The sequence below is a fragment of the Canis lupus genome, chromosome 28, assembly GCF_048164855.1.
Source record: "Canis lupus baileyi chromosome 28, mCanLup2.hap1, whole genome shotgun sequence".
NCBI lineage: Eukaryota > Metazoa > Chordata > Mammalia > Carnivora > Canidae > Canis > Canis lupus.
Genome location: NC_132865.1, coordinates 41,865,145 through 41,890,804, shown reverse-complemented (window position 1 = coordinate 41,890,804; position 25,660 = coordinate 41,865,145). Strand labels below are relative to the sequence as shown.

Here is a 25,660-nt window from a genome sequence, read left to right as displayed (position 1 = left end):
AGCAGCTGCTTAAGATAGACAAAAATAAATAAATTAATTAATTAATTAATAAAGACATACACTTCTGAAAAATACCATCAACCATCTTGATCTAATCGAAGTTTACAAATGGTACATCTAAGAACTGCATAACATATACAGGATTTTCAAGTACACATAGTACATTTACTAAAATAGACCATATGCTAAACTGTAAAACAAGTCTCAATATATTTTAAAAAGCTAAAACCATAGTTTTGTGACTACAGTGGAATTACTTTAGATATCAATGAGAAACAAAAACAAAAACACAAAAACCCCCTCATCTATTTGAAAATTAAACACTAATAAACTATTTCAAGGATCAAAAACGAAATCACATGAGAATTAGAAAAAATATTTAAATTACTTATTTATTTGTTTTAGAGAAAGCATATGTGTAAGCAAGGGGGCAGTGCAAAGGGAGAGGGAAGGAATTTCAAGCAGACTCCCTGCTGAGTGCAAGGCCCAACATGGGGCTTGATCCCATAACCCTGAGATCATAATATGATGTCAGATGCTCAACCAACTGAGCCACCCAGGAGCCCCAGAGAATTAGAAAATATTTTAAACTAAATGACAATGCAAATACTATATATCAATATTTGCAATATGTGGCTAAAACAGAGGGACACATGTAACTTTAAATGCTTATATAAAGGGAAAAAAGTATAAAAGTATAAAAGTATAAAATCAACATCAAAGTTTCCACTGTTAAAAAAAAAAAAGAGCAAAGTAAGTAAAAAATAAATTGAAAGAAGAAAATACTAAAGATGAGGCCAGAAATCAGTGACATAGAACACAGGATAATAACGAAAATTAGCAAAGTCAAAAGCTGGTCCTTTGAGAAGATCAACAGAACTGACAAACCTCTAGTTAGAATGATCTAGAATAAAAATCACCAATATCAGGAATGAAAAATAGGTTACCACCACAGACACTCCAAGTAATAAAAATAAATAAATAAGAGAATAATATGAGCAACTTTCTGCAAACAACTGGACAACTTAAATGAAATAGAAAAGTATACTGAATAATACCATTTAATAAAGTTGACACAAAAAGAAATAGAATATTTAAATTGCCTGTATCTCCTGAAGAAATTATAGGCATTATCAAAAATCTTCCCCAAAGGAAAACTCCAGGACCATATAACGTCTCACTGGTGAATTCTATCAAATATTCATGTAAGAAATAAGAAGGATCTTACATAAACTTTTTTCAAAGAATAGAGAAGGGAACAGGTCCGAACTTGGGGACCTAATGCCAAAACCTGACAAAGACATTGTAAAAAAGAAAATTACTAACCAATATCCCACTTGAATAAAGACACTAAAATTCTTAACAAAATGTTAGCAAATCTAAGAATATATAAAAGGGATCGCTGTAATCACACAAGGTTTACCACCAAAATTCAACATGTTTCATATTCAAAAAGCAGTCAATGTATTAAAGCATAAGGAAAAATGATGTCATCAAGATAGTGACACAGGTCATTCTTGACTTCAGTCTCCCTCACAAAAAACCCCCAAAACAAAAAAACATCCACCTAATTACTATTCATGGACAAGACACCATTGAGAAAATCTTAGCACAGAGAGTTAAGCCTGTGTGAGGAGAGACACAGAGACACAGACCACAGAGACAGACAGCATTGGAAGGGAAAAAGGAGTAGCTACTGTATGACTGCATGGTCCCTACCTCAGGCTGGGACAGGACCACACCAAGAGGCACCCCCGCCTCAAGTGCAGTTGTTCCAGTAGGGAAAAAAGAGCTCAGGATGGACACTCAGCTACCTCAGTGTTGTAGCTTGTGAAACAGGAAGCCCACTTGGGTCTCATCTGACAGAGATCATGAGGGAAGCTACAGTAGGGCTTGATCATTGGGGATCAGACTGTGACAAAAAAAAGGGGGGAGTAGGCTTAAGCAACCAGCACTCAGATTTTGGCAGCCAGAGTTCCTACTCATAGCAATGCCCAAGTAGAAATTCTAATCTACTTGGCTCATCTGCAGAGCCTACACAGTGGCCCAGTGTTACTAGGGAACTAGGTAGGGTGCAGGTCTACCTGATGTTAGACCCCAAACAAAAAGCCACTCTGCCTGGGCAGGGAAGCTAATAAACAGCTCCACCTATTTCTGAATGTCGGTCTTGGTCCTGTCCTGCTTGACCATGAGACGTGACTGGAGCACCTGGGAAGCTGCTCAGCCCAGAACCACTAGAGCAGCAAGTTCACAAAAGCAGAAAGTCCTACCTATTTGCAGTCAAGCCAGTGGCCACAATTGCCACACAGTTCTGCCTAAATTGCTTCCCAATGAGAGCCTTGCCTGCTTTGGTATCTGTTCTGTGTCCCCCACTCAGGCAAGGATCTCATTAGTAGCCCTACCTACTGCTGAATACAACCTCCAACCCTGCCAATCAAGAACCTTCACCAGAGTTCCTAGGCATCTGTGCAGCCAACCATGCAACTGGCGCTTGAATGGAGAGCCCAAGCAGCAGCCCTCTGTCTACAGAGCCAATATGCTGACCCTTCTGACCAGAGATCTTGGTGCACAGCTCTGCCTGATTTGGTCTCCTAAACAAAGGGCCCTGCTAGCACAAAAGGTCTGTTTCTCAATCCCAACCACACAAGAAGCTAATGTATAACCCCACTGCTGCTGAATACAGGCTCTAGCTTAATCAGAGCTCCCAGGAATATGCACAGTCTCTCCTGCAACTGTGATTACAGGAGCACATGAGCAGAGGACCTGGCAGGTGGCCCACCCATCTATAGAGCCAAGATGGTGGCTTCTTAGGCCACAGAACTCAGCACAGAGTTCTGCTTAATATGGTTTCCAAACAAGAAATCTGCCCATCTTGGCACTTGTACAATGGTTGTGCACACTGGCAGGGAAACTCACTTGTTTAAACAGCAAGTACCTTCAGCTGGCCTGCCCAGAGCACACAGGAAACTGTACAGCCCATCCTATAACCCCACATAGAGTAGTACCAGAGCAAAGAGCATAGCCAGTACTTCTCCCTCCCTGCAGAGCAAAACGTGCTCCCTCTGGCAGGAAAATACAGCCCATCCATGCCTGATCTGGGCCTCCCAGACAAGGCTCTGCTGGCCTTGGGGCCAGTGTGCTGTCTCACCTCAGGGTAAGAGGAAGTTAATTCAGAGCCCTGCCTAATGCTGAGTATAGTACCTAGTCCTGACTATCTAGAAGACTGACCAGAGAATAAAGGAAACTGCAGAGCCCATCCTACAGCTTCACGTCAGCAGGGAACCAAGTCACTCGCTCTTTTCAGCTGTTGGCAACCACTCCAACCCAGCCTTACAACTTGGGCAGTGGCTTCACCCTAAAAAATATGCTAGGAGTAATCCCAACCTCCTCAAGGATGCTACAGCTGACATATCCAGAACCCCAAGCTAAGCTGACTGGTGAAGGACTCTTTCTGTCAAAGTGAACCTGCAAATTCTAGAAGAGGATATAACTTACTTAAATGTGTAGATACCAATGTAAATAATCAGGATTATGAAAGTGGGTAAACATGACACAATCAAAGGAAAATAATAAAGCTATAACAAATGACCCTAAAGATACGGACATCTATAAACTGTCAGCAAAAGAATTCAGAATAATGCTTTTATGGAAATTTAGTGAATTACACAGAGATAGATAACTAAACAAAATTAGGAAAACAATGCATGAACAAAATGAGAAGTTCAACAACAACAAAAAATAGAGACCATAAAACAAAACGAAAACCAAAAACCAGTAATCCTAGAGCCAAAGGATACTAAGATTGAATTGATGAATAGAAAGCTTCAAAAACAGATTTGACCATGCAGAAGAATCAGTGAAATTATCCAGAGAAGCCAAAACAGACAACAAACAAACAAACAAACAAACATAGAGTGAAGAAAGTCTCTGGACTTCTGGGACAGCATAAATAAAACAATAAATACATTATGGGAATCCTAAGAGAAGAGAAAGGGCTATAAAGTATATTTAAAACAATAATGGCTGAAAACTTCTCACAAACCTGGGCAGAGAAATGGATTTCCAGACCCATGAGGCCCAAAGGACCTCAAGTAGACTGAATTCAAACAGGGCTCACCAAGACACATAATTAAATTGTCAACAGTCAAAGACAGACTTTCTGAAGGTAGCAAGAGAAAAGCAGCACATCACATAAAAAGTAACCTCCCTAAGATTACAGGTGGAGTTCTCAAAAGAAACTTTTTTAAACTTTTCAGGCCAGAAGACAATGGAATGATATATTCAAAATATTGAAAGAAAAAAACATGTCAACCAAGAATACTATACGTGGCAAACTTGTCCTTCAGAAATGAAGGAGAAAGACTTTCCTGAACAAGCAAAAGTTAAGGGAGTTTATCACCACTAAACCTGGCTTATAAGAAATGCTAAAGGGTGTTTTTCAAGCAGAAATAAACCACTACTAATTAACATCATAAGAACATGTGAAGTTATATAAAATTTGCTGCTAAAATAAATACAGAGCCAAAGTCAGATTCTCTAATATGGCAATAGTGGTGTATAATTCACCTACAATGTCCGTTTAAATTAAAAATACAGGGATGCCTGGGTGGCTCAGTGGTTAAGTGTCTGCCTTCAGCTCAGGGTGTAAACCCAGGTTCCTGGGATCGAGTCCCTCATCAGGCTCCCACAGGGAGCCTACTTCTCTTTCTATGTCTCTGACTCTCTGTGTCTCTCATGAATAAACAAATAAAATCTTTTAAAAATTAATTAAAAAACAAATGTATTAAAAAATAACCATAATAATCTATTAGATGTACAATATAAAAATTAAATTATAACATCAACAACCTAATATGTGAGGATCATAAGGAAATAAAAGCATAAAGTTTAAAAATTCTATTGCAGTTAAGTTGTTGTCAGTTTTAATAGGATATTAGAAGATATTTTATGTAGCCTCGTGGTAAACACAAAGAAAGGCCTCAGTAATTACAAAAGATCATGATAAAGAATTCAAAGTATATACATACAAATAATCACCAAATCACAAAAGACAAAGAAGCAAGGAACAGATCTACAAAACTGTCAGAGAATAAAATGGCAAAAGTAAACCCTTACCTATCAATACCTACTTTAAATGTAAATGGGTTAAATTCTCCAACCAAAACACACAGAATAGGTGAAGGGATTAAAAACCAAAATCCAACAATATGCTCCATACAAGAGATTCATGTTAGCTTTAAAGACAACAATGACTACATGTGAAGGCATAGAAAGAGATATTTCAAGCAAATGGTAGCCACACACACAAACACACACACACACACACACACAAATCAGAGGTAGCTATACTAAATCAGACAAAACAGACTTTAAGCTAACAATTGTAAAACGATGCAAAGTTCATTTATAATGATAAAGTGGTCAGGAAAATATAACAACTGTAAAATATTTATGCACCTATCACTGGAGCATGTAAATATATAAAACAAATATTGAAAGGAAAATTAGACAGCAATACAATAATAGCTAGAGACTTTAAGATCTCACTTTCAAAAATGGACAGATAATCCAAACAGAGCATCATTAAGGAAGCAATGTTTGTGTACAACACTATAGACAAAACATCTGATGATAGACCTAAAAACATAAATGGAGAAAAAGTATATGATCAATTAAACAGATGCAGAAAAAGCATTTAATAAAATTCAACACTCATGCATGATAAAACTTTCAGAAAACATGAATGGCAAATAATTGGAACACTGCTGAAAAACATAAAATACCTAGTAACAAATCTAACAAAAGACACCTTTACTGAAAAAATAAAGTCACTGAAATTAAAGGAAGAAGTAAAACTTTCACTATTTGCAGATGACATACTATACATAGAAACCATAATGATGCACCAAAAAATTATTAGCATTATTATATGAAGTCAATAAAGTTGCAGATACAAAATTAATATACAGAAACCTATTTTGTTTCTATACACTAATAATGAAGTAGTAGTAAAAGAAGTTAAGAAAACGATCTTAATTACAAATAAATGTACTGTAAGGAATAAAATACCGAATAAACTAAACCAAGGAGGTGAAAGATCTGAACACTGCAAACTATAAAACATTGATTTTAAAAGTGAGTATGACACAAACTAAAGATATCCCATCCTCATGGATTAGAAGATTCAGTATTGTTAAAATGTTCATACTACCCAAAGCAATCTAGAGATTTAATGCAATCCCTACCTAAATACTAAAAACATGGGATGCCTGGATGGCTCAGCAGTTGAGCAACTGCCTTTGACTCAGGGTGTGATCCCAGAGTCCAGAGATCGAGTCTCACATCGGGCTTCCTGCATGGAGCCTGCTTCTCCCTCTACCTGTGTCTCTGCCCCTGTCTCTTTGTGTCTCTCATGAATAAATAAATGAAATCTTTTAAAACAAATAAATAAATACCAAAAACATTTTTCACAGAACTAGAACAAAGAATACTAAAATGCAGATGGAACCACAAAAGATTCCAAATAGCCAAAACAATCTTGGGAAAGAAGAATAAAGCTGAAGGTATCAGAATCCCAGACCTCAAAATATATAACAAAGCTATAGTAGTCAAAGTAGTGTCATACAGACACAAAAAACAGACACACAGATCAATGGAACAGAACCGAAAGTCCAGGGATCCCTGGGTGGCACAGCGGTTTAGCGCCTGCCTTTGGACCAGGGCGCGATCCTGGAGACCCGGGATCAAATCCCACGTCAGGCTCCCGGTGCATGGAGCCTGCTTCTCCCTCTGCCTGTGTCTCTGCCTCTCTTTCTGTGTGACTATCATAAATAAATTTTTAAAAAAATTAAAAAAAAAAAGAACCGAAAGTCCAGAAATAAACCCATCCTTATCATATGGTCAATTAATCTATGAGAAAGGAGGCAAGATTATACAATGAGGAAAAGACAGTTTCTTTAGCAAATGATGCTGGGAAAATTGGTCAGCTATATGTGAAGGAGTGAAACTAGATCACTGTTTATAACATATACAACAATAAACTCAAAATGGATTAACTGCCCCTGTCTCTTTTCAAAGGCTTAACTCTGAAAATTCCCAGAAGAAAACATAGGTAGTAATATCTTTGACATCAGCCATAGAATCCTTCTTCTAGATATGCCTCCTCTGGCAAATGCAACAAAAGCGAAAAATAAACTATTGGGACTATATCAAAGTAAAAAACTTTTGCACAATGATGGAAACCAAGGACGAAAAAAAAAAGGCAACCTACTGAATGGGAGAATATGTTTACAAATAATATATCTGATAAGGAGTTATCCAAAATATGTAAGAACTTATATAACTCAATACTAAAAAAAGCAAATTATCTGATTTTAAAAATAGCCAGAGGACCTGAATAAACATTTTTCTAAAAAAGACATACAGATGGCCAACAGACACACAAAAAGATGCTCAACATTACTCATCATCAGGGAAATGCAAATCGAAACCACGATAAGATATTACCTTACACCTGTCAGAATCACCAAAATAAAAACACAAGAATAACAAGTGTTGGTGAAGATGTGGAGAAAAAGAAATCCTCATGCACTGCTGGTAGGAATACAAATTGGTACAGCCACTATGGAAAACAATATGAGGGTTCCTCAAAAAATTAAAAATAGAGCTTCCATATGATCCAGCAACTTCACTACTGGGTATCTAAAGAAAATGAGAACACTAATTTGGAAAGATAAAGGCACTCATATGTTTATCACAGCAATGCTTACAAGAGCCACCACATGGAAGCAGCCTAAGAGTCCACTGATAGATGAATGGATACAGAAGATGTGGTATGTATACAATGGAATATTATGCAGTCATAAAAAAGAATAAAATCTTGCCATTTGCAATAAAGTGGATGTACCTAAGGAGTATAATGCTAAATGAAATCCGTCACAGAAAAACAAGTACTATATGATTTTATTTGTATGTGGAATTTAAGAAACAAAAAAAACCCCAAAAAAACAGATTCTTAAATACAGCAAACATACTGGTGGCTGCCAGAGGGGAGGTGGGTGGTGCATGGGTGAAACAGATAAAGGGAATTAAGAGCATAATTAAAATGAAACAAAAAAAATTTTTTGGAAGAAACCTAAATAAACCTAAATAGACATAAAATATTCATGAATTGTATAACTCTATATTGTTAAGATGGCAATTCCCAAACTTGACCTACAGTCAACAAAATCCCAAATTCTGATTGTTTTTGGAAGAAATTGACAAGTAGTTTCTAAAATGTATATATAGATATAAATAACCTAAACTACAGCAATTTTCATAAAGAAAAACTAAGTTAGAGTACTTACCCTACATGATTCAAAACAATATAAAGCAACAGTAATGAAGAGAGTTGATATATGAAAAAAAATATATATACAAACAAGGAATAGCACAGTGCATTCAAAAACAGATCCATATACATATAGTCATTGATTTTCAAAAAAGGTGCTGAGGCAATTCAATTATGAAAAGACAACAATGGGACTAGACAACTAGACAGCAATATGAAAAAACTATATAAACATCATAGCATCTACCCACCTCATACCATCTACAAATATTATCCTTGGATCACAGACCCAAATGTAAGAAATAAAACTGTGCATTTCTAGAAAAAACAGAATAATTTTGCAAGATGTGCCTGTAATATTAGCTTGAAGGGGATCCTGCTGGCCAAATCTGAGACAATCTCAACATGAAATAAGAACAGTAATGGATTATATTCCATTAAATAAAATTGGAATCCATGATTCATATAGAATATGAATAACTAAATCTAAGTAAATAAAATTTAAGTAAATGAATAAATAAATAGATGGAAAAGATAAGCCTCTTCTTTACACTAAGATGTAGACTGATAAACATGGAGTTAGAAAATCATCACCTTGCAATGATCAATGTCAAGATTGGTTTCAGCCAAAAGTCATTCACAGATATAAAATATAGATGGCTAAGTCTTATGAGAAACAGGATATATGCATATTCAAAGCATCTCTCACCCTGTTAATTAGTTGCAAAGGAAAAAAATTAGGCATTGAAACAACAAAAATTCCCAAGCGTTATTCACTGGAGAGACCAGACAATATTTTCTCTGAGTTCTGCTTTTTAATGTTCTTGTGTGTGTATGTATGTATGTATGTATGTATGTATGTGTGTGTATACATTTAAAGTTTTTATTTTAATTCCAGTTAGTTAACACACAATGTTACATTAATTTCAGATGTATAATATATTCAACACATCCATATAAATTACGGTGCTCATCACAACAAGTGTACTCCTTAATCCTCATCACCTATCCCACCCATCCCCCAGCTCATCATCCCTCTGGTAACCATTAGTTTGTTCTCTATAGTTAAGAGTTTGTTTCTTGGCTTGCTTCTCTACTTCCCTTTGCTTGTTTGTTTTGTTTCTTAAATTGCACATTTGAGTGAAATAAATATGGTATTTGTCTTTCTCTGAATGACTTATTTTGCTTAATATAATACTCTCTAGCTCCATCCAAGTTATTGCAAATGGCAAGACTTTGTTCCTTTTTATGGCTAATATTTCACTGTATTTGTATATACTACATCTTCTTTATTCATTTGTCTGTCAGTGGATGTACACCTGGGCTGTTTCCATACTTTGGCTATCATAAATAATGCTGCTATAAACACTGGCATGCAGGTATCCCTCTGAGTTATTATTTTTGTATTCTTTGAGTAAATACCTACTAGTGCAATTGCTGGATTGCATGGTACTTCTAACTTTTTGAGGAACCTCCTAACGGTTTTCCACAGAGGCTGCACCAGTTTGCATTTCTACCAACAGTGCAAGTGGTTTCCCCTTTCTCTGTATCCTCACCAATACCTGTTATTTCTTGTATTGTTGATTTTAGCCATTCTGACAAGTGTAAGGTGATATCTCATTATAGTTTTAATTTGTATTTTCCTAACAATGAGTGATGCTGACCATCTTTTCATATGAGAGAGTTTTTTAACCATACAATCAAAATTACTATCTCCAGTAAAAACCATGTGAACACTGTGCTTCTAGATGTGATACCCTGAGAATACTTCACTTAAGTAGTATTTTCACTAGTATTTCACTGAATCTGTGAGAATATACAGTTCATCAAATCCAAATTGATGAACATTCTTCTAAAACGTCAATTTCATGAAAGATAGCTGAGGAAGTGTTTCAGATTAAGAGGCCAGAAAGACATATTGACTAAATGCTGTATGAGATTCTGGACTGGATTCTGTCTAAGACATGGAGAAAATGCTTTAAAGAACATTAATAGGACTCCTGACAAATGTGAAATTGGGTCTGTAGATTAAAAATGAAAATAGGGGATCCCTGGGTGGCTCAGCGGTTTGGTGCCTGCCTTCCACCCAGGGCACAGTCCTGGAGTCCCGGGATCGAGTCCCACGTCAGGCTCTTGGCATGGAGCCTGCTTCTCCCTCTGCCTGTGTCTCTGCCTCTCTCTATCTCTAGGTCTATCGTGAATAAATAAATAAAATCTTTAAAAAAAATAAAATGAAAATGAAAATAGCAAAGTTATTATTGAACTGAGGTTATATAAGAGAACACCCTTTCTCTTAGGAAATGATGAAGAGCTAAAAAGACATACATATGCAACTTAACTTCAAATGGTTCAGAACATAATTATGCCACCGGGGCTGCCCCCCTGCCTTCTTTCACTGCCAGAAGGATATTCATAATCAACCTCTCGGCACACGATGAAGTCAATGTCAGTGGGCAAAAATCCCCTCACAGGGCATCCCTGGGTGGCTCAGTGGTTTAGTGCCTGCCTTCGCAGGATCGAGTCCCACGTCGGGCTCCCTGCATGGAGCCTGCTTCTCCACTTGTCTCTCTCTGTCTCTCTCGTGAATGAGTAAATAAAATCTTTAATAAAAAAAAAAAAGAAAAAAAAAACAAAGAAAAGAAAAGAAAAGAAAAAAGAAATCCTCTCACAGGGGACAAGCTGGGGCAAAGGAACTGTTGACACGCAGAGTCTTCTGAGAACAACTTACGGGGGAAATCAGCAAGATAAGAACTATCTACACTCAAACCCCACATTCTCCTAAACCACAGTTTTGGAGAGAAGCCTTTCTGGCAATTTCAGAAAAAAATCCAGATTCAGATTGAAAAGATCACATCTTACCGATTGGTGATGATGTCATCCCAGATGTGCACTGGGTCCATTCTAGCATCCGGGTATCTGTTTGTCCAGGATTTTAGAAGTCTCTTAAGGGGAGCTTGAGATGATAAATTACCTAAAAATATTAGAAGATGACTATATCCACAGCTCAATGACAAGACCAATTTACAAAGTTGGGCTACTGTTAGTAAACAGAAACTTAATTCAAATTTCTTGTCCAAATTAAAATTGTTTCGTCTTTCACTACAGAAACAAAAACTTATCACAGTAAATCTAATATATTTTGACATCAAAACTCAATTTTTTTTAAAGATTTATTTATTTATTCATCAGACACACACAGAGAGAGAGAGAGAGAGAGAGACAGAGACATAGGCAGAGGGAGAAGCAGGCTCGTCACAGGAGTCCTATGTGGGACTCGATCCCGGATCCCGGGATCACGACCTGAGCCGAAGGCAGACACCCAACCGCTGAGCCACGCAGGCATCCCCAAAATTCAATTTTTTAAGGACATAGAGTAAAACTGGGGAAACAAACATATGTAATTTTTACACTTAGCATAGGTTCACAGTCCTTCATCCACAATTCCAAGATCTAGAAAGTTCTGAAACCTGAAGAGTTTTCATAGGGCTGCAGCCAATTTTCTTGTTGGCAAAATCTGATCTGAATCAGCATAGGGATACTTACCTTGGTTTATGTCATTTGTGTGAATATTCACCATTTAAGCTGGAGACACTCACTGTGTTGAAAATACTGCCCCAGACCTTGGTATGTGCACAGGATTACATGATAACAACAGCCAAAGCAATCTGGCCTCAAGAGATTCATGATAACCCTCAGGAAATTTAAATTTTACATTACTACTGTTTAAAGCTTTAGTTTTCTCTTTCTGTTGGTGGGAAAGCAGCGGTTAAGAACACAAGCTTAAATAGGACAGTCCTGGGTTCAAGATTAGGATCTTTCACTTATTAGTTTAGGTAAGCTATTTAATAACCTATGTTTCTGTAAAATGAGAAGGAAAAAAATCTAAATTTCACGAGGCTGTCATAAAAACTATGTAAAAGAGAAAAAGGAGATTAACATAAGTCCTGGAAAGTAGAAAACACTTAATGATCTGCATTAACAATATGTACTTGAAAAAGAATTCTCCAAATTTAAAGCAGAGTATGAATAGTTGTAGATATATATAAATATCCATTTTTATTAGTACTCTGAGAGTCTTTCATTTTTATTTTTAATTATTTAGCATACAAGTTGAATTCTACTTTATAACTAAGACATATAACTGATGCAAAGATGTATTCTTTCCCTTTGACTCTGGGTGGTGTCTCGTAGGTGACAGAATAAAATCTCCTGTTGGCTTCGGAAAGACCTTCAGGGTTTGCACACTGCTGCCAGCAGCTTCACCTCCCCTCAGGCCAGGGCATGTGGCACCCAGTCACTGAACTTTCAGCCCATCCAAGACACTGCAGCCCTTCTATAAGGCAAATTCTCTGCAAGTCCCCCTGACTCTTCTATACCCAACTCAGGCCCTTCCTCCAGGAGCCTCCTGCACCCTTCAGTCCAGGGCACATTCTGTTACCCATATTTGACATGGGCTATCCCTCTGCCTCAGTAAGGATCACATCATGTGGGGATTACCTCACTCTTTTGAAAGCTTTTTCAAGCAAGGCAATACATTTTATTTGACTTTGCATCTCCAGTGCCTAGACTTTATTTCAATGATCTCAAAATATGTATTTGTAGAATGAACTCAAGGTATTTTCTAACCCATACATAAGAAACCTGTCCTTTCACTAAGTAAAAAAAATCACATCAAAACTTTTCCAAAATTATAAAAGAAAAAAGTGGTAGGTGAAAAAAATTACCTTGTCTGCTTATAAAACTGATGAACTCCTGAATTTCTATCATAGTTTGTACAGACTGCAATTTGGTGAGTCTACTTCTGTGTAAGAGGACATCAATACTTGAGTAATTCTAGAAAAAAAATATTTAACACTGTTTAGAAATCAATTTATTACTTTAAATTTCAATATAGCTCCCTAAAATGTGAAATACAGCAACTATCCTATATCAATTACACAATGTATCTTAGAGCAGTTACCAGTTAGCACACAGAAGCAATTAACAAATGGTCTAAGGTTTTAAAAATAATTTTGGTTTTTAGTCAAATTTTAGTCACATATCAATATATAATTAGGCATTGTTGCCTCTATTCACCACCAATTTTTAAAACTAACAATATCTTATAATATAGAACTGCCAACTACAGAAGCCAATTCCTTCTTTGATAAACTTCCCCTTGAACAGAACAAATTCAAAATTTGGGGCATCTGGGTTGGTTGAATGACCAACTCTTGACGTCAGCTCACGTCTTGAACTCACAGTTGTGAGTTCACAATAGATCCAAATTGGGCACGAGTCTACTTAAAAAATAAATAATAAATAAAAATCAAAGGCAATGAATGGTTATGCTTCTATGGTCAATATAAGCCAATGATAAATGTTAACAGGTTCTATAAAGACACTGAATTTAAAAACAAATATCAGAAGATTCTCATAAAAGGAAAGAAGGCACAATGGTAGTAAATGAACAGCTAAGATTAGTTCATTTTCTCCACAAAACAATCAAACTTCCACTCAGCCAATCCAGATGAAAAGTCTACACAAGTGTTCTTTAACAGTGTGAGAAAGATAAAAAAACCTAAGGAAAAGCAAAAAAAAAAAAAGGGGGGGGGGAGGGCGGATTAAAAATGCAGTAAGACAGAGTGAAGAGATTTTAGAAGAAACTGGAAGAATAGAAAAGAAGAAAATGGGTGGTATCAAATAGTAAAGGAAAGTTTTCACTTGATTTTTTTTAATTCATTTATTACCTGCATAAAAATCTGAATGCAATTTTCAATATAATATTTGGCTCTGTCAATGTCATCTTGTAAGATATAAAGAAGACTCAACTCTTGACTATAATGCAGCTCTATAAGAGCCTTCTGAAGATCCTTGTTCACAGCTTCATCAATAAATGTCAGCAGGGACTGGTCAGCCTCCCCTTGTAGCAATAACTTCAGCTTGCTGCGGATCATGTAAGGTAGATAGGTCTCCTAAGAAACAGAAGATTCTACTTGTAACTTTAGAAAGCTAGTATGAATATGCCTAATTATTTTATAATATCCTTTGGAATAATTTTTTAGGTTAAGATTTAGAGCTAAAGTGATGGTGTCTGATGTTTCAAACCTAAAACTACAATTTTTAAAACATGTTCACTTAAAATTATTCATTATGTAACCACAAAATACACAGGAACATGTCCTATAGAAAACGGAAACCACTTTTAAAGCTAAAAGATCATTGGAAATTACATACAAGTGAGGACAGCTGCATTGTGGGGACCAAGTAAGCTGCTTCCCTCCAAGAGTTGGGGCTATACCATGGGAGGGGAACTGTCCCACTCCAGGGGTCAAGGCTACTCAGGATAAAGACACCATGAAATATTCTTCCATGTAGTCATAGGATGGGTGTTAATATTTATTTTTCAATGCCTCCCATTTATTTGGAAAGTGTTAGCCAAAAGTGGTAAGTGATTTAACAATATTATGGAGTTCGTGGGGGGGTCAGGTTTTATAAATATCCTATATTTCAAAACTACTGCTATTTTTTTTTTAAAGTTTTAAACAACTTCACTAATTAGAAAATAGCTAACCATCTAAAACATTTATCTCAGTGACCTGAAAAATAATTCTAGTTCATCTGGTAGTGCTGCTGGTTAAGCATCCGGCTCCTGGTTTCAGCGCCAATCTTGGTCTCAGGGCAACATGATCTAGCCCTGAGTCAGGCTCTGCATTGGGTGCAGAGCCTGCTTGACATTCTCTCTCCCTCTCCCTCTGCCCCTTCTGCTCGAAACGGAATAAATAAATCCTTAAAAAACAACAATTCTACTCACCTGATAAAATGGTTCGCTCCACATTTTATTTAGATCTGGAGGGTTTTCATTATCAACACTGACTATAGAACAGTATGCTAATGACTTCCATTCAGCAAGCTGGTTATAACAGTCGAGGGATGCAAGTTCCCAAAAATCCTTCTCAGCTTCCGTAGGCTCACCATCAACCCACTCTTCTTTATTGAGAGCCTCAAGAAGAAAAGTTCATAAATTTATTTTACAAAGTTGGAAAGAATATAAATGACAACATTTGTATTATACATAGTGTCAACATTCATGCTAAGGACAATCATTTTCGAATTTATGACAATAGGAAAGAAAACCGAAAATAGAGTAACACTGAATAAAAGAAAATAAACCAAAAGAAATCTTATGGAAGCAAACGAACAGAAAAACCAAGAGGAAACTATTTCTCTAAGAAACTTACAAATTAAGCCAATTAATAAACTAAAGACTCTGATTGACCCAAAATTTGATTTAAATCAATGCTATGGGCTATTTACCACTTAAAGAGTTCTGAGATTAAAAGTCAGAAAATAGGACATTTACTGAAAATTGCAGAAGACTTTACAACCTGGATTACTCATTCAAGAATCTAACAGATCACAAACTCTGAATTTCAACTACTTGCTGGACATCTATACCTGGATAGCCACTGGCAACTCAAAACACAAATGTAAAAATTGAATTTATAGTCATCTTCTAAAAACCAATTCTTACTTACCACTTCATAAACTTTTTACTTACTGAAGGAAAACAATCTACCCAAATAGAAATTATATAATAACAGCACATAATGAAATAACATCTTACAGTTTTATAGTATTTTATATGAAATGCTTTCTCTTTTATTCAGTGATGTTTTCTTAAAAAGAGTAAAAGATAAAGCAATAATTATTTCACATTTGGTTATTAAACTATTCCCTATTAATCTCTGTATAAAAACTAAGGAATAAAGTTGAATTATTAATGAAGCTCTAAATTCTAAAGTTAACAGTTTTTCAGAAAACAAAAGTGTTTAAGCAACTGACGTATTTGCTAGACATCAATTTTACCTCGTTATACTGCTTAGCAGCTTCAGAATAATCACTTCTTGCTTCTGCTAAAATTGCACTTTGAGTGATTTGCTTTGTTCCTATCTCACTGCTAAAAATACCACGGAGGATGTCATATTCTCCAATAGATCTATACAGTCTAAAAAACAAACCAAAAGAAAGTCTCAATCAATGAATATGCCAATATTTTTCAAGTGTTAATTCTAATGAAATGATAATTAAATCAAGAGGTCTCATTATGTTAGCCAAAAAAGGATATACATTATTTTTGTTCTATAAAAATATAAAATCTTAGACATTGTGAAGTTACCATTAGGTTTTACTACTTTAGTCCTACAGGAGACAGAGATTACTCTAAAGTGCATTTAAAGTGAAATCTAAAAATATTAAGTTTACAGTGGATAAACTGTCTCATACAATAAGACCATCCTGTGTAAATCTATTACAGTAACATTGTACATATCCATGGATGACCTATTTGAAATCCTGGTATTTTAGGTATTTCTATATCTAAAATTTGGAATGTAGTCAAGAACCCAGAGTGTGTAAAAATTAATCCTGGTCCTAATAAGGCCATGTTTTAATCCACATTCTATGGGCCATCTCAATTCTACCAACAAGTAATTTTCTTGCAGCCTTACTATTTGCTGGAGCACTCATTCCTCTCTTCCCATTAACAAAAATCTACTTCACCCCATCAATCAACCTTCCCCACTAAGATAGTCTCAAGTAAGTGTTAAGAAGTTTGTTCCCTTCCCTTGGAATTTTTTCCATCTTTTAAGTCTCCACACAAATGTCATCTCTTCCTGAAACCACAATCACACAGCTACCCAGCAAGGACTGCTTCTTCCTTGGCTTTCCTGCACTTTGGTCCTTAACCAGGTATGAAATCTCATGTATTTATTACATCAAAAAAGTCCTAAGGGCTCTCTCAGAGCCTAAGGATTCCAAATTTAGATTAAAATCTAGTAGACATGGCCCTCTCTTGCCCTGTTTGTAAAGGGCTATGGGTAACAAACAGAGGCAGAAGTGGGGAGATGGGAGGTAGGATAACAGTTCACAGTCCAAGAGAAGATGAGAACTACAATTATTTTCCAATAACTCAGAGAAGAGAGTTCTCTGAGTTATTGGAACTTATATCAGTCTCATACCCACTTTGCACTAGCCCCGTGTTTCTAGGATGATACACACTATAACATGGTCAAAATAATGACTGTGACATATCATGGATAGGCAAAATTATGTTCTTAATACTGTTTGAGGAAGTATTTCTTTTACAGATTTATTTTAGTAAGAAAGTGAGCTGAGAGAGGGGCAGAGGGAGAGGGAGGGAATCCCAAGCAGACTCCCCAATGAGTGCAGAGCCTGATGCAAGGCTCGATTTCATGATCCTGAGAGATCATGACCTGAGTCGAAACCAAGAGTCAGACATTCAACTGGCTGAGCTACCCAGGTGCTCCAAAAATATTAGGAAGTATTAAATATTTAAGTCAGAAAAAAAAGTTTAAAGTTTAGGCTCTTAAAAGCTGTGTACTTCATTTACCCAGCAAATACACATTAGATGAGTTTCTCATTCCCTGGAAATGTTAAATATACGAAGTGTTACTGACTATGCACTTATACATCTGAAACAACAAGCTAAAAATGATTACTAATTAGAATCAGTATAAACCAAGATGCACGGTTTGAACTGCCCTGGTATTTACCTGGCTTCTCAGAGAACTTACTGCTTCCCATTCCATGTATGGTTAGTTATGCATGTAAGTATATACATTTCCTACTAGATGGCTAGTTTTGTGAGTGTGCAAGACATGCCTAAGTCTTCTCAATACCTGACACAATGTATTGCTCACACATAGTGCTCAATATAGAAAGATATGACCATAAAACAGTGATTAGTACAAGGATTCCCCACCCTTCTCTCTACTCTTTTTCCTAGAACCTGAAGATCCAAAAATCAGCACTATAAAATAGAAGTTCAAATTTAATTTTAACCTAATATCCTTCTCAGAATTAGGCATTGGCTTTATGATAAAAGCACAAGTAAGGAAAAAAGCAGACATAATGCAAAATGGCTTAGCAACAAAATAGTACTTGTTCTTCCCAAATTAACAAAGTAACTGGATTAAATTGTTTCTAAAAGTATGAGTCCTGCTGAAAATAATGGATTACCCTCTATTCAGTTTAGTTAAGCAATAAAAACATATAAAACTGTAAGTTATGGCCACACTTGACAGGAAACTAAACTTGGTAAATAGGACCCTGAATCCAAAAAGATTGTATACTGAAAGAACAAGTATCATTGATGTTCTCTTTTCTCCTTGTTGTGACATCTACTCTTGACTTATCGAATGGTACTTCACCAGAGAGATTTTTTTTTTTAAATTTCATAGAAGTGTTATTATCAATTTTATTTGCTCAATTTCCACCAGAATGAAAAGTTTTTTCTGTATTACTTCAGTCAAATTCATTGTTCTCCCAACAGTCTGGATTACCAAACTTACTTAGCAAGTTCCATCCATCTGACAACATCAGGAGAGACACGCATCCTCCCCTTAAACTGCTTGGCAGGTGGCTCTTGAGGCCCCAGGTGAAGTAGGGCCTCCTCGAGGAGACGGACGCCCACAGGCTGCTGCAGACTGGCAAGGCAGCTGGCACGGATAGAACCAGGGTCCAGGCTCAGCAAGTCTGTGTGTTGGCAACTGATTTCCTGCAAAACCACAAATACATGCAGCTATTTTGCCTATGGTACTTTGACTGTATCTTCACAAGTAAATAAGCCATTTTACTAAACATAAAAGAACATTTTAACATAAGTAGTGATATAACCAAAAATTTCTCTGTGTACCTCTATTAACAAAATTTCCTCAACATTCAGCTTACTGAAAGAAATGACCTTTTATTTTTACACTTCCAATTCAGAGATTAATTTAAAGCAAGAAAACCACTAGCAAAACATGAAAATTTTTATATGTATAATTTATATATCCAAACAATTGCAGTTTCCAGGAATATTTAGCCTGAATAGGTTATAAAAACAGCTGAAACACAAAGATTTCATGCCTAATCACCAAAAGTAGGTACACTAATCTCCATTACAATATTTAGCATCTTTTTTTCCATCTCCTTCCACTCAGGGGCTTATTCACAATACTTAATTAGAGGATTTTAGGAATTTTTATATGACCTTTACTTTGCAACTCTGAATTTGAGAGTCCTATATACACCAATAAAAATAAACTACAAATCAATATAAAGAATATAAATAGTATGGCAACATTTCATTAAAACACACCTGAATGTGTGCATATAGTTCTTGTGTGTCTGTGCATGCACATACATGCAGATATCTGGAAAAGACAGTGAAGACAGACCCCCTGAGCCAAAAACACAACACTTTCCTCACAGTTGTGCCACGCATGGACCACTTGATAAGTCTGACCAAGCCAACTTAAATTCTACATTATGGGACTTGAAAGAATATAAATTCTCCAAAGCAAGCTAGCAAACAAAAATGTCACTCTTAGAAGGAACTAGTGGCACTGGAAAGAAAGTCCAAATAAAATTCTGTTTTAATTAATAACACAGCAGGGGATCCCTGGGTGGTTCAGCGATTTAGCGCCTGCCTTTGGCCCAGGGCGCGATCCTGGAGTCCCGGGATCGAGTCCCGAGTCAGGCTCCCAGCATGGAGCTTGCTTCTCCCTCTTCCTGTGTCTCTGCCCCTCTCTCTCCCTCTCTCTATGTCTATCATGAATAAATAAATAAATAAATAAATCTTTAAAAAAATTAATAACACAGCAAAGTCTTGGTCTTAGTTGATGTATCCGATTTTGAGATAACATCATTCTAAATTTAGAAAGGGAAATCCTGAGTTACAAAGACTATTTTAAAATAAATATATTTTGGGGGCCCTTGGGTAGCTCAGTCAGTTGACCGTCTAAACCTTGATTTTGGCTTAGGTCATGATCTCAGTGTTACGAGACTGAGCCCCACATTGGGATCCATGCTCAGCATGGAGTCTGCTTGAGAGATTCTCTTTTATCCTCTCCCTCCTCCTCTGCTCCTCTCTCTGCTACTGCTTGAGAGCACATATGCCCGTACTCACTCCTTCTTTCTCCCAAATAAATAAATAAAATCTCTAAAATAAATATACTTTTAATTTTCCAAGAATCAACTCATTCTATACTTACTGAATACCTTCTACATCCAGACATTGTAGTAAACAATGTTGTACCAGACTGCATGTAGCTTAAGATTTATTCTCATTTGTCAATAGAAGTCTTTTGTGGAAGTTTAAAATAAACAAACAACTATTACTGGTATATCATTCCTTTATATATAAATGTATTCTCATAATTTAAATGAGTTCTATAAGTCTATTTTTAAGAAGATTGATTATTCTGTATAAAGTTGTTGATAGTATCATAAAAGAATGATTTGCTAAACAAAAAAACTTCAGCTGACTGATTTCACTTTTTATAAATTCCAAAACAGAATAAAGTAATGAAATCTAATTTTTAAAATGTTGACAATCTATTGGAATTATTAATAATATTCTTGGTTTGGACCCTTATTTCACTGTATTAGGTAAAGGCAAGGGACATTTCTTCATTTCAAATATTCCATAGTTCTCTTTTTCTTAAAAGATTTTATTTATTTGAGAGAGGGAACAAGCAAGAGAAAGAGAGAGAATGAGGTGGCAGAGGTAGGGGTTGAGGGAGAAGCAGACTCCCCTGCTGAGCAGGGAGTCTGATGTGGCTTGATTCCAGGACTCTGGGATCATGACCCAAGGCAAAGGTAGATGCTTAATCAATTGAACCAGCCAGTGCCCCTCTGTAGTTCTTAAACAGAGGTTTACACATATAATATCCTCAATAAATGTTTTGTAAAGAAAACAAAATTTTTAAAAAGATCAACAAGCAATGTTGTTGCTTAAGTGTTGGATACCAAATTAATAGTAATTGACTATGTCATGGAAAAATGGTTAAATAGATTTTTCTTCCAGTTTGAGAGATATAGTTAGAACAGTCTGACAAAAACAGGATATGTGGCAGACAAGAAACTCATTCTGGGATGTCATGGTTGGGCAGCGGCATCTCAAAGAGATAGTACTTGCTAGAACAAGAACTCATGTGAATGCCATGCCAAATATACTAAAATGCTATGGAGAAAGGGAAAAAAAATCATACTTTCAGATATGAACCACAAACAGGAATCATAATGGAAATATTGCAAATTTAACGCACTGATTTGCATTTGTGCTGCTTTTTCAATAGCAAGCTCTGGAGTGCATAGAAGTCATTTATTTACTTAATGACAATTAACGATTCTCCTAACAATGGAAAAAGCTAGCTTTTTAAAATAAATATAGGGACAAAACTAGGAATTCAGATTTTAAAAAATCACTTCAGAACACAATGTAAAGAGAAACTTATTTTGAAATACTGGCTAGTTCAATATAATTTCTCAAATCTTATCTTTAGTGTAGCCAAGAAAAAAAACAATGAAGGAATTCTACTTGTAAATTTAAACCAGTAAAAATAGAATACATAAAAAGAAACTATAGGGCAGCCCTGGTGGTACAGTGGTTTAGCGCCACCTACAGCCCAGGGCATGATCGTGGAGACCCTGGATCGAGTCCCATGTCAGGCTCTCTGCATGGAGCCTGCTTCTCCCTCTGCCTGTGTCTCTGCCTCTCTCTCTCTGTGTCTCTATGAATAAATAAATAAAATCTTTAAAAAAAAAAAAGAAACTATATTAATAGTTTCATGCTACATAAGAACAAAACAGGAAAAGCTGCTATTTCATCTCAGCGAATTATTAACCAATTAGTTTGCTAACTAATGCAAACCTCCAATGAGGTTACTAGTTACAGAATAACTAAAATGGGCTTTGGGGGGGAGTGGTTAAGATGGTATAGTAGTAGAGGGACTCTGAACTTGCCTGGTCCTTCAAACACAGCTAGATCAACATTCAATTAATTTGAATAACTAGGAAGACAGACAATCTGAGGATAAAGGAAACAATCTGCACAGTTGGAGCAAGAGAACACAGCAGATGTGGGGTTTGGAGCCCTGATCTGGGGGAGAGAAAAGCCACAAGGCCTAAACGGGATGGAACCCAATTCTTGGGGTCAAGTCAGGAAGAGGGAGGAAAGCAGTTTCCTGCCCAGCAGGCAGGGACCACACAATAAGCTGCAGTGAGGAGATCCCCTGGGTCCCACAGGGAGAAATCACTCCCTTTCCAGAGGGCATTTGAAGAGCAGATTTTGCCTCTCAAAGGACCAAAGGCCAGCCAGAGCCACTGAGCAGTGCTCATCAGCAAGGTCAGAGGTGCTCCCAGAGAGCAGAAGACAACTTGTTACTCTGAGCCACAGTAGGCTTAAACCTCTGTGTGCACGTTGAGTGGCTGCTTTTCTGTGGCAGAACTAACAGAAAGCAGAGACTGGAGAAAATTGCAGATAACCTAGTGGCAGTTTTTGCTGTCTGCTGCAATAAATCCAAGCCTCTGCCATGGCTTCCCTGGGACAGAAGGGAACAGAGGACTGAGTCAAGCGCATAAGGCTGATAACCTGGGTTCAGCTTTTCGCTGAGTATTACAATAAACTCTAGCCTCTGTGCTCGCACTGTGCAATGTCCTTTCAGGGAAAGGATGAGACAACGTTAGGCATGTGATGGTGGTGGGTACCTGCAGATCATCTCCTCCCCTAGACAGATTGGCCTGCACCTTACCAGGCCCTTTAAATCTTGGGAGTTTTGAATCCCAGCCACCAGCCAGAGATAAAATACAGGAGATCTGTGGCTCTGGGTATATCAAAGACCTGGGCACAGACAGGTCAGGGCAGGGAACTGACGAAAGTGCAGGTCACAGGAGACTGCTCTTCTAAAAGGGCCTCCTGAACAATGGTGGCAGGGAGTTCTGCTCCACAAGGAAGAGGTGCAGGTGATGCTATTTTCTCCCTCCTCCCTCCCACCAGCACAGTAGAACTGCAGAGAGACACAGAGAGACACAGCACCTCCAGTGGAGGCTAGAGGCCCCTGCACTACACCCTTCCTCCCCAGAGCCTGGCAGGAACATCTTTAAAAGGGCAGCTGGCCCATGAACAGGCACAGCAGGCCTCTCCCACAGAAGACCAACAAAGGCCCTCACATCTACCAAGTCCAGTGATTAAAGAAAACTCCAAAATATCACCTTCTACTGGAAATAGGACCAGGCTTGCTTCTTTTTTTTTTCTTCTGTTAATTTTTTAAAACTTTTTTCATTTTGTACTTTTCTATTTCTTATTTTTTATTCTTTATATTTTTTTCTCTTTTCCTTTACTTCTTTTTTTGTATCAGGCTTATAACTTTTTTTCAGTTGTTGGTTCATGTTTCCTTCTCTTATTTTTTGTGCAGGCTTCTTTCTTTTCTTTCTCTTTTCTTCTTTCCCTACTCTTCTTTCCTTCCTTGTTCCTTATTTTTCTAAAATCAGGCTTACAGTTTATTGTTTGCCTGTTTGTATCCATTTTTGTTCTGTTTCCTTTTCTCTTGTCTTAAATCAGGCTTTGTTTTTGTTTTATTTTTATTTTTAATTTTTTCCTTTATAGGCTTAACTTCACAAACATATCAAAGCACACCTACTTAAAAGTTCAAACACTCTCCACTACAAGCAAGAAGGAACTCTGTAGAGGAAGGACCAGGGGGAAAGAGCAGCCAAAATACAACAGCAGAGTGTACACAGCATATACACCAGAAACAACTTCCTGAGGCTTTTGTTGTTGTTATTGCTCTTTTTGCTCTTTTGTGTTTTTTTTCCCTTTCTCCTTATTTTACTGAACACAATGACTATAAGGAGAAATTCATTACAAAAGAAAGAGTAGGAGGTACTCTGCCACAAATTTAATAATATGGATATAAGTAAGATGTCAGAACCAGAAATCAAAACAATGACTATAAAGATGCTAGCTGGCCATTAAAAAGCATAGAAGACACAAGAGAATTCCTTACTATAGTAATAAAAGAACTAAAATCTAATTAGGCCGAAATTAAAAATGCTATGACTGAGGTGCAGTCAAATATGGAGGTTCTAACAGCTAGGGTAAACAAGGCAGGAAAGAGTCTGTGATATAGGAGACAAAATAATGGGGAATAAGGAAGCTGAGAAAAAGAGAAAAACAACTACTGTATCACTAGGGGAGACTGAAAAATCAGCAATACATTAAAGCAAAATAATATTCAAATAACAGAGGTCCCAGAAGAGTTCCTAGAAGAGAGGAGGGCAGAAGGTTTATTTGAACAAATTATAGATCAGACCTTTCCTATTCTGGGGAAGGAAACAGGGATGCAACTCCAGGAAGGACAGAGAACCCACCTCAAAATCAATAAAAAATAGGTCACACTTTGACATATAATAATAAAGCTTATAAATTTCACAGAGATAGAGAAAATCCTAGGGCAGCTCGGGACAAAAGGTCCTTAACCTACAAGGGTAGACACATAAGGCCAGCAGCAGACCTCTCCACAGAGATCTGCCAGGCCAGAAAGGACCAGCATGATATATTCAAGGTGCTAAATTGGAAAAAGTAAAGCCCAGGATATTCTGTCTAGAAAGGCTGTCATTCAGAACAGAAGTAGAGATAAAGAGTTTCCAGAACAAACAAAAACTAAAGGAATTTGTGAACACTAAACCAGCCCTGAAGGGGATTCTTTGAGCTAAGAGAGCCCAAAGTAACAAAAATCAGAAAAACACAGAGATAATCTACAGGAACAGTGACTTTACAGGTGATGCAATGGCACTAAATTCATTTCTTTTAAGACTTACTCTCAATGAAAATGGGCTAAAGGCTCCAATTAAACAGATGGGTGGCTGAATGGTTGAGCATCTGCCTTCCGCTCAGGGTGTGATCCCAGGGTGTGATCCCGGGGTTCTGGAATGGAGTCTCACATCGGGCTCTCTACAGGGAGGCTGCTTCTCCTTCTGCCTATGTCTCTGCCTCTCTCTCTATCTCTCATGAATAAATGAATAAAATCTTTTAAAATGTTCTTTAAAAATAAAAAATAAATTTAAAAAATAAACACAGGGTATCAGATTGGATTTAAAAAAAACAAGACTCATTGATATGCTGAGACTCATTTTAACCCCAAAGACACCACCAGACTGAAAGTGAGATGTGAAGTGAAGGAGAACCATTTATCATGCTAATGAACATCAAAAGAAAGCTGGAGTAGTAGCCATCCTTCTATCAGATAAACTAGATTTTATTTTATTTATTTATTTTTTTTAATTTTTTTTAATTTTTATTTATTTATGATAGTCACACACAGAGAGAGAGAGAGGCAGAGACACAGGCAGAGGAAGAAGCAGGCTCCACGCACCGGGAGCCTGATGTGGGATTCGATCCTGGGTCTCCAGGATCGCGCCCTGGGCCAAAGGCAGGCGCTAAACCGCTGCGCCACCCAGGGATCCCAAACTAGATTTTAAATCAAAGATTGTAATAAGAGA

The 25,660-nt window shown here is 36.9% G+C and overlaps 1 protein-coding gene across 7 annotated transcripts in view; it reads right to left on the bottom strand.

The window, feature by feature from the left end:
• The window catches only part of PRKDC (protein kinase, DNA-activated, catalytic subunit), a 219,931-nt gene that overhangs the window by 45,255 nt on the left and 149,016 nt on the right, over positions 1 to 25,660 (bottom strand). For all 7 annotated transcript variants that reach the window (XR_012020234.1, XM_072804689.1, XM_072804690.1 and 4 more), the window contains 6 exons: positions 18,685 to 18,890; positions 16,181 to 16,319; positions 15,126 to 15,314; positions 14,062 to 14,286; positions 13,057 to 13,165; positions 11,192 to 11,303 (listed from right to left, as the gene is read on the bottom strand). Coding sequence is in view for 6 of the 7 variants with exons in the window: in XM_072804689.1 (XP_072660790.1) it covers positions 11,192 to 11,303; positions 13,057 to 13,165; positions 14,062 to 14,286; positions 15,126 to 15,314; positions 16,181 to 16,319; positions 18,685 to 18,890 (980 nt within the window). In the remaining variant the exon portion in view is untranslated. The remainder of the gene's footprint in view (positions 1 to 11,191; positions 11,304 to 13,056; positions 13,166 to 14,061; positions 14,287 to 15,125; positions 15,315 to 16,180; positions 16,320 to 18,684; positions 18,891 to 25,660) is intronic.